The following is a 9,077-nucleotide window of genomic DNA, read 5'->3' on the forward strand; positions in this document are numbered from 1 at the left end:
AGGAATGAGATATCATGATGATACTCCAACCACGATGGGTCGATTTTACTTATATGTATTTATACACTTGATCTCAAGAAATCTTGTTGTTATTGTATCGAGATAAGTATAGTGGGTCATATCGGCTTTTATGCAACATATACATATGATGGGAACATAAGTATTGACAAATTTTGATCTTTAAAGTGTCCAACACCTACTTTAACCAGGACCATATTCTTCCGTGACACTAAAGGCTTGTGTCGATGCATAACTTTAGCCATACCTTTACGGCCTCAACCTCGATTGATTCCTCAATTACACCATGAACGTTTCTAGTCACTTTTAGACCCACTGAATTATTCAAAGTCTTATATATGCCTTCCTTGTAATAACATCCTTGCTAAATGAGAATGAGATATGAATCCTCTTGTTTCATTGTTTTTATCACCTTGTTGCAATTCTTCAATAAAGTTCCGTTTCATTACGTAAAGGGAAAGTTATATGTTGTAAGTAACTAAGAGATTCTTGTATATCAATCTCAAGTTTACTAAATTTGGCAAATTCTAATTATCACTTTTGACAAATACTAGGAGTCTAATGTTTTATAATTCGGAAGCGTGATTAAAATCTCTCTTGCTATTGTTAGAAATGTTACTATCACATTAAAGCTAACATGTTCCCCAACCACACATACTTTGGTGTCAAACATTTTTCCTATATCATTACTAAGAAATAACCCCCAATCCATGATTATAGTTCATAACCCCCCTCCCCCCCCCCCCCAAAAAAAAATAAAAATAAAAAAATCCTCTCTACAATAAGAGGTTAGGTTGCGAAAAAGAAAAAGGGGAGTGATGAAACATGTTATCTTTCATTTTCATTAAACCATCCCCTCATTCTCACACACCAACACATGTTCATTCATGTCAAGTCATTATGCCTTTGTTAGCACAACGATTTACTAACGATGCTACCATTTTCATAACTTATGTTAATGGAATCTCAAAAATCAAGCCAAGTTGGGCAGTACATCATTTGTGTTCAATATCTCAAATGGATATATTGTCTAATGAGTACAACATCTAACTCAATATTGGAGACACATGCCCTTAACCTTGAAGGTCTCAAAGCACGAGCTTTACCTACACACCATCGTTATATATATATATATATATATATATACACACACACACACACATGTTGCAAGAATATCCATATACTTGCAACATGTAATTTTCACTTCTAAAATGGTTTACCCACATTTTGTCATTTGTTTGCACTACACGAATCTCTGCTTCTAGTTGCATGCCACACAATATGTTTACTAAAGGTTTCCCATAAAAGAATTTATGACGTGTTACAAAAACATGCATTTAGTTTGGTTAATTTTTAGTCTGTTTGCTCCCTCTTTTAAACACGATGAAAGTGTGTCTTGTTGTCTTTAGGAAAATAAACAAAACAAGGATGTTACACTTTTCAAGTAACATTATCATGTCTTACTTGGGACAATTCACACCATACCACGAATCTCATGTTTTTTGTAAACATTTTGTGATCAAAGATGGTGCACATCCACATGTTTTGATCAATAAACATATGGTATGTTTTCTTTACATCTTCAATAATGGATAGTCAACAATAGGCATAATTTTGTCAACCATAATTTGTATAATACAATATGGTATGATGATTGAGTAAGACAATTATGTTGACAGACCATGATATTGAGCAACGCACATGTTTAAATGGAAAATATTGTTGAGCATCAGTTGTTGTATTTAAATTGCTTGATTAATCACGTTTGTACGTGTTCAAACAATTATGGGTAAACTCATCCATACCTACTTTTTTAATAGTATGTGAAATAGGGGAATGTAATCATCTACAATGCATGTATGTAGAGCTCAAAGGTGAGGGAGGTTTATCACAAATGGAAGTTTAACAACTATTATACAATGTGCGAAATGAATGAATAAGCCTTGTCATATGTCATTATACATTTGTTGTTTTTCATATAATTCACAAGAATCTTCGATGGAGTCCAATTGTGGTCTTTATCAATGGGTACATATTATTAGTAGTGTTTGTAATATCAACTTTATTCCAGATTTTGATGCATAGATCACATTTAGTTTTATGAAAATCGTCTCTCTCAATAAAGTTGGTTTTAACATACATAAGTACTTCAAAAAAATTATTGCAATTGTATTTGTTGATCACACATTGGAGTGTTGTTACTAACCATTCACAAAAGCAAAAAGTTATGTTTAATGCTTGTACCACAATAAAGACCTTGAGACGTTATCCTTCTTCATCTTCCTTAACACCATGTTAACATAATGCAACCAACTTGTCATGCAAAAGGTTATTTAGAAAGAGCGAACAATGTCATGACTTCTTGTATCTCTATGTTTGTTACGGGCATGACCATTTAATATCCCGTGGTGAGAATTTACCGTAGTATTCTATACACGTGGATAAGTGTGAGGGTTAAACGAGAGTGTAAAGAAGGGGAGGATTACTTTTAATCCTCGGGATTGAGACAACCCATTAGGTCAAGTGTGAACTTGCTTGGGGGCCTTGGGTATCGCTATAAATAAGAGGCCTAGCTACCCTCATTTGATCATCTTTGGACTACATCGAGACTCTGCTCTTGTGGTGGGTCAACTCTTGTAGCGAGCGCGCCAGCACCAGGTACGACTCGACGCCACGACGGTGGTATGGGACGCCGATCGAGGCTCGAGTCCGTCTCGATCCCTTCGCTCGGGGGTGGTCGGGTGGATCGACACCCTTCATTCTCTTTCTCCTTTCTATCTATCATTAGTTTATCCTTATCTTAAGCTTACTTTAGTACCTAGATCTCTAATAATGTTGGTGTGCACCTCCACCCACATACATGCATAATGTTTGTGTGTGCATACATGGCCCACTCCACACTCTCTATAATTAGGTAACCCCATAAATAACAAAGCAATGATTGCCCAATTTGTTACAAGGTCTAATGGGATGTGTTAATAATTTGAAATGTGGAACAACTCAAACAAATCTTGGAAGTCCATCACCAATTATCACTTCTGAAAGAGGGGGTGCGAATTAGTCGAATACACACACACACACACACACACACACACACATCAACAAGATTTCAATCTTGACCCTCCAAGGCCACACCACACAAGAGAGGAGAGAGAGAGAGAGGGAGATGATAAGCTAGCTTGTTTCAACGAGAGTCTTGGACATGTAGTACCGTTTCTTATAACACACATGAGCCTTGGAGGTTCGAGATTTTCGAAGCAATTCTTACCAGTTGGATAGTTGACATCAAAAAATGGTTCAAAAGATGGGATGCGGAAGATCTCTTAGAGCTTTCAAGTGATGTTATGAAGTATGTAGTTATTGAGGAATGATTAATGGACCCACTAAGGAAGAAGCAGAAATATGCTTAAAGGACAAAATTAGAATATTACATTGCAAACATCAATCTTGAATGTTGGGTTCTATATAAGGCAAGAAGGCCTATTGATTGTATTTAACCTTAACCTCATTACTAACATGAGTATTCACTCTCGTAGGGCCCTAACACTCCTTTGCACTCGATCACACAACCTAGGTATTGAAGTTGCATTATGAAATCAAAATCAGCCAAATATAGAGACACGTAAGATATGCAAGGAAGGGTTATGTGGAGGATGAATATCACTTGCTTTTTACATGCTCTGCACATAGTGCAATTTGCGAAAGCTATGATAATATATTAAGAGGGGCTAATGACTTGAGTATCACACTAAAGGGAACACCCATAAGGTTGAGCTCATATATGTATGCCTTATTCGCATATCGAGACTTGGTGCTTCAAAGTATGAATATTCCTTCTTAGGGAAGGAAACACACATCAAGATAACCTTTGTACTCACGTCTTATGGCTCAATATCGGCCTCTTTATGGACGCCAAAAATATCGATCTATCTATCTATCTATCTACCCCTCACAGAAGATCTTCCGACTATTGGGGGGACACAATATTGCTCTATTGTCTCTCTCTTTCATCTTCTTTTTGTTTGTGGGCATAACTTATAAGAGTAGCAAAAGCTCTCTCTCTCTCTCTCTCTCTCATAATTAGCGTAACTTAGTGGAAAGTTGATACACTACTAGCATTATGTCTTGGATTCAAAACCCAAAATTTGCACCTCTCTATTGCTCTATAAATATCAGACTAACTAACAATCGGCAAATTTAGAAACCTGAACCGAACCGAACCACGAAACCGTTTAACCAAACCAGTAAAAAAACTTCAAACCGTTAAGCCATTAAATTGGTAAAACCGCGGTTTCGGTTTTTAGCTTAGGTCAAAATTAAAAATATTTCATTATTTAAATTTTCAAAATTTTAAAGATTTTCCTAAAATGTGAGAATAAGGCATGAAAATGAAAAAGATTGTTTTGAAACAATTTTTTAAAATTTATAAATAAAAAAATAAAGAAATTTCGTTAAAACATTTAAACCGTGGTTTCTAACTGTTGAAACCGAACTGAACCATTAAAAAAAAAAACCCGAACCCGAACCCGAACCCGAACTGTTTAAACCGTTAAGCTGTGGTAGTTGCCGATTGTTAAGAGTAAAACCCAGCAAGGCTTATCAAACAAATATCCCCCCTTTCTTATCTATGTATTACTCGATAATAGATAGATATCATAGTTATAGACTTTATAACTTATTATGTAGTAACCCACCAAAGCTTTCTCAAAGAAAGACCTTCCTTCCTTCTTTTTCCCCTGTTTTCCTTTATGTAAAGGATTTTAGCTTCATCCTCTTCTCTGGAAAAGAATCAGCTCTGAACACCAGGATCGGAGATGCAAAGCCAGAGTTTTGTTGGCAGGTTTCGCCTAAGGAGATCTTTTCAGGCTCTATTCGCCCACTCTTCTCTCATCTGCTTCACTGCCCTATTGGTCGCAAAGATTACCTCTCAGATCGCACTCTCTTGGTGGTATGCTCTTTAAAGTCCCCTTTTTTAACTTCTCTCTTCTTTCAATGGCTCAATATTTCATAACTTGGGGAAATTTTGCTGCACTGGCAATCAAGGGTATGAACATTTTATATATGCATTGTACATATACATACTTGAACATATACGTGTATTTTTTTTACCTGAGAAAATTTGCACCATTATCAACATAGGAACAGTACCTTTACCTTGATCACACACACACACACACACACACACACACACACACACACACACACACACACACACACACACACACACACACATATCTGTGATATTCACGTAAGGGCCCATTTTGCCATGTTCTAAAAATAATGTGAGGGCACCTACAATATTGAGAATGCCTGATATCCTACTTATTGGTCTCCATTGATATTGGTGCTTGAAAATTCCTTCATAACAATCTACTTTGTTCCGAGATAACCAAAATAATGATGCATATCTCGAATTCCACTGATGAATTTTGGTTCATTAATGGCTAAATTTGTCCCCAGATTGGGATGTTTCATGAATAAGTTTGACTCCTTGTCCTTTCCTATAATCATGTTTGAAGTGATTGTTATCTCCATTCATATTAATTTCAGAAATTTCATCCAACACAAATAACCAAATCATAGATGAAATATCACCAATGTGTTTAGTGTATGGCAATAATATGTAAGATACTTGGTATATGGAGCCTTTGTGCCCTTTAAAATATAGTCTCATTGAGCTCAAAGTTCATGGTAAGATACTGAAGCATGGTATATTTGGCATGAGAACCCAAAACATCTTTATTTGATTTGTTGAAATACTTTTTTAAAGTGTAGAATTCAGTAGCTTTGTACTCTGTTAGTGCATATCAAGAATTTTATTGCACACTGAACTCCCTTATTCATGTTAGTGTTCTAAAATGCTTTAATCAAGAAAAAAGTGAAATTTCTAAACTGCATCATGTTTCATTATCATGTCACTGTGACCCAGGGATATAGAAATCCTGATGGGTTCAAGAATTTTAACAAATGAAATCTCGATTCATTTTAAAGATGGTTGACAACATAGGATATTTCTTTCTTTACAGGTGGATATTTGTGCCACTATGGGTTTTCCATGCGATTGTCGCTCGAGGACGATTTTCTTTACCCGCACCTTGTGCTCCCCATGACCGTCATGTGAATCCTTCTAGCATTGTTTTCTATAAGCATGATGAAATTTGCAATCTTTTTCCTTTGTACGTGTGGAAGACGCCAAAATGTGTTTTTTTGACATGCAGTTTTATGCCACAGTGGGCCCCTTGCCATGCAGTTGTTGCTATCCCTCTTCTTTTGGCATTTGAAGTGTTGGTTTGTACTTATCTTGACACCCACAATGGTGAGTTCCTCTTGTGATGGAATAAGCAAGCAATATACTTTTTGATGGGATAACTGGAGTGAAAGAGAGAAGTTGATGGCAGGTGATGCTAATTCTACATTCAGTCTTAAAATAGTTTTTCTTCCTATTTTGATTCTGGAAAGCATTATTCTGATCGATAATTTCAGGTAAAATTCCTTTCAAATTTTGGAAGATGTTAAAACTTCTGGCAATACATTGACAATAATTATGTTTTTCTTGACCAGGATGTGTAAGGCATTGATGCCAGGAGATGAAGAGAGCATGACTGATGAGGCGATATGGGAGACTCTCCCAGTAAGTAGTTTTGATTCTATATTTGCACTTTGTTGTCATTATTATAGAGATATAGTATCGTAAGCTTTAAACCTCTTTTCATATATACATACTCTAATGGTTTATGCTATGCCACAGCATTTCTGGGTTGCAGTATCAATGGTATTCTTCATAGCTGCCACAGTATTTACCCTTCTAAAGCTTGGTGGTATGATAAAACTCTCAGGGTAGATAATATCTTTAAAAGAGGAAATCATATGATTACAAACTATGATGAGTACTTGATAAAACCTACTAAATGCTTTTTCCAGGGGATATACAAGCTCTCGGATGGTGGGACTTATTTATTAATTTTTGGTAAATCTTCTTAATATTTTTGTTTTTTCCAACTTGTAAATCTGAAAGAAGTGCTTGTAATAAATTGTGAAGTTTGTTTATTGCATTCATATGTGGAATATTTGATGAATATCAGGGTTGCCGAAGGCTTTGCGTTCCTGGTGTGTACAAAGTGGTCAAATCCTTTGATTCAAGAGGAAGGATTACCATTACGTAGGTCAGAAAGGGCGTATATAATGCAAGGTTCAGCAAGCACATCTTCGGAAGGTGAAGCTAACGAAGAAGTTGACGAAGGTTTGTGTGGCTTGGAGAACATAGGAGGTCATTTCATGAAAGTACCAGTGATCTTATTCCAGATTTTACTTTGCATGAAGTTAGAGGTGGTGTTTTATGTCTGAAAGAATTGTCTTTTTTTTATCTTTCCGAGTTCATTCTCTTTTTCTCCCCCTTGCAAGTCATTCATTGTTTTGTTTGGTTTTTATCTTTTTCCTTCTCTTCTTAGGGGACTCCGAAGCAAGTAAAAAATATCCCTGTAGTGGTTGTGTTCGTACCGATTTTCGTCTTTCAAGGAGTAGTTATATGCTTCTATTTTGTGAAAATGGTTGAGAATTTCATGTTGCTGGTAAAATCAAATCATGATGGAATCAGGGAGGAGGTCTTTCCACATTTCAGTCATGTGAAGGAATTTTGTGGTTTTCTTGACCATGGGTCTAGGTGGGGGAAAAAGTAACTTTTTAAATTTCTGTGAACTCCTAAAGACTTGAGAAATCTTAATTATCAGCATTTGTTTTCAGATTGTTTGGTTGGTGGTCAATCGATGGATGTAGCTCTGAGGAGCGAGCCTGTCTTGGGGACACCAACACATTAGAGTGAGTAAATAAATAAATAAATAAATGTTATATTTTTATATATGTATATTATAAATGATTAAATATACCATGAAAATCTGTAGTTTTTCAAGTTCTTATTGTCTTATTCTTATGTATCTACACATCTGTTCTTTTCATCAGGTATAATACCTTTGCTGGGTTTCCTCCACAAGTAGTGAAGAAACTGCCTAGAAAGCATTTAGCGGAGGAGGTGAAAAATTAATCATAATAGATTATTACCATTGAGAGTATTGTATTGATTGATGCCCTGATGCTTTGGCTTAGATGATCACAAGTTTTTACTTTTGGCTATTTTTAAGGTGTGGAGATTACAAGGTGCATTAGAGGAGCAGTTCGAAAGAACAAAAGTTCAGCAGGAAGCATTCCATCGTCTCCAAAATGTAAATATGTGTGTGTACAGATTTGCCTAACAAGTAATTTTTATCCAACTAGTTTTGTCATGGTGATTCAAGTAGTTTTCCATCCAAGTATTTACACAATTATTTAAAGTAGTTCTGCATCAGAAGGGGGTTTTGACATGATGATTCAAGTAGTATTTTTCTTACTTGAGAGAGGAAATGTTTGGCTTCCATCACAGGAGAAGGTGTTGTGCAGAGTATGCTTTGAGAGGGATATTACAATTGTCCTTCTACCTTGCAAGCATCGAGTACTATGCACGTAAGCATTACCATAGGAACAGATTCTTAATCAATGTACATATCATTTACCCATATTATATAAAATTCATATTTGTATTTTTTATTTTTGTTATCCAGTCTTTGCTCAGAGAGGTGTAAAAGCTGCCCTGTCTGCCGTGTACACATAGTGGAGCGAATGCAAGTGTATGACGTGTAAATTGTGTACATAATTTATTTTCCACCATATATTGAACCCTTCAAAATTTTGAGAATCAATAAATATATATGTATATTGTCTTTAAAAGAGGGGTACCTAAATCTTTAGAGAAACTCCGAGAGCTTTGTACACATCATTGCTAATTCGTGCTTGTTTTTTTATTTTCTATTTGGAAAATCTCAAGTTGTCGGTTTAAGGTATTTGTCTGATTTACTTATTGGAAAAATATATGGCAGTTTGATTGCTCTGTTATATATGATCCGGTTTCATGTATGTGGTTCTAATCATGATATTGGATTCATAAATATCCATGTCTAGTCAATGAATCAGGAACCAAAATAAATTCTTAAAGACCTACTTAAAAAATGAACCTAAGGGATGATGAATTT

The 9,077-nt window shown here is 35.6% G+C and overlaps 1 protein-coding gene across 3 annotated transcripts; it reads left to right on the forward strand.

The window, feature by feature from the left end:
* The first annotated feature begins 4,787 nt into the window (after positions 1-4,787).
* LOC147864842 (uncharacterized) lies at positions 4,788-8,856 on the forward strand. Of its 3 annotated transcripts, XM_087319017.1 has the most exons (14): positions 4,790-4,966; positions 6,045-6,135; positions 6,250-6,334; positions 6,417-6,501; positions 6,580-6,649; positions 6,767-6,836; positions 6,940-6,985; positions 7,101-7,344; positions 7,467-7,678; positions 7,759-7,833; positions 7,975-8,044; positions 8,154-8,234; positions 8,432-8,511; positions 8,610-8,856. In XM_087319017.1, exons 1-14 carry the CDS (start codon positions 4,833-4,835, stop codon positions 8,686-8,688), a joined length of 1,422 nt encoding a protein of 473 aa, XP_087175143.1. In that variant the 5' UTR covers positions 4,790-4,832; the 3' UTR covers positions 8,689-8,856. The 3 variants fall into 3 exon arrangements, with proteins under 3 accessions (XP_087175141.1, XP_087175140.1, XP_087175143.1); XM_087319015.1 differs by having other exon boundaries at positions 4,788-4,966; positions 6,045-6,334; positions 8,154-8,242; XM_087319014.1 differs by having other exon boundaries at positions 4,789-4,966; positions 6,045-6,334.
* The last annotated feature ends 221 nt before the right edge of the window (positions 8,857-9,077 follow it).

This window comes from Azolla caroliniana, unplaced genomic scaffold (assembly GCF_043228905.1).
Source record: "Azolla caroliniana isolate FFs.n. ecotype wild unplaced genomic scaffold, voAzoCaro1.0.p SCAF_4, whole genome shotgun sequence".
Classification (NCBI taxonomy): domain Eukaryota; kingdom Viridiplantae; phylum Streptophyta; class Polypodiopsida; order Salviniales; family Salviniaceae; genus Azolla; species Azolla caroliniana.

Excerpts from the sequence above, each read along its gene's own strand:
- LOC147864842 (XM_087319014.1), top strand. The coding sequence starts at position 4,833 with ATGCAAAGCCAGAGTTTTGTTGGCAGGTTTCGCCTAAGGAGATCTTTT. Across the intron at positions 7,345-7,466 it reads TACTTTGCATGAAGTTAGAG|GGGACTCCGAAGCAAGTAAA; the intron begins GTGGTGTTTTAT and ends TTCTCTTCTTAG. Across the intron at positions 8,512-8,609 it reads AAGCATCGAGTACTATGCAC|TCTTTGCTCAGAGAGGTGTA; the intron begins GTAAGCATTACC and ends TTTGTTATCCAG.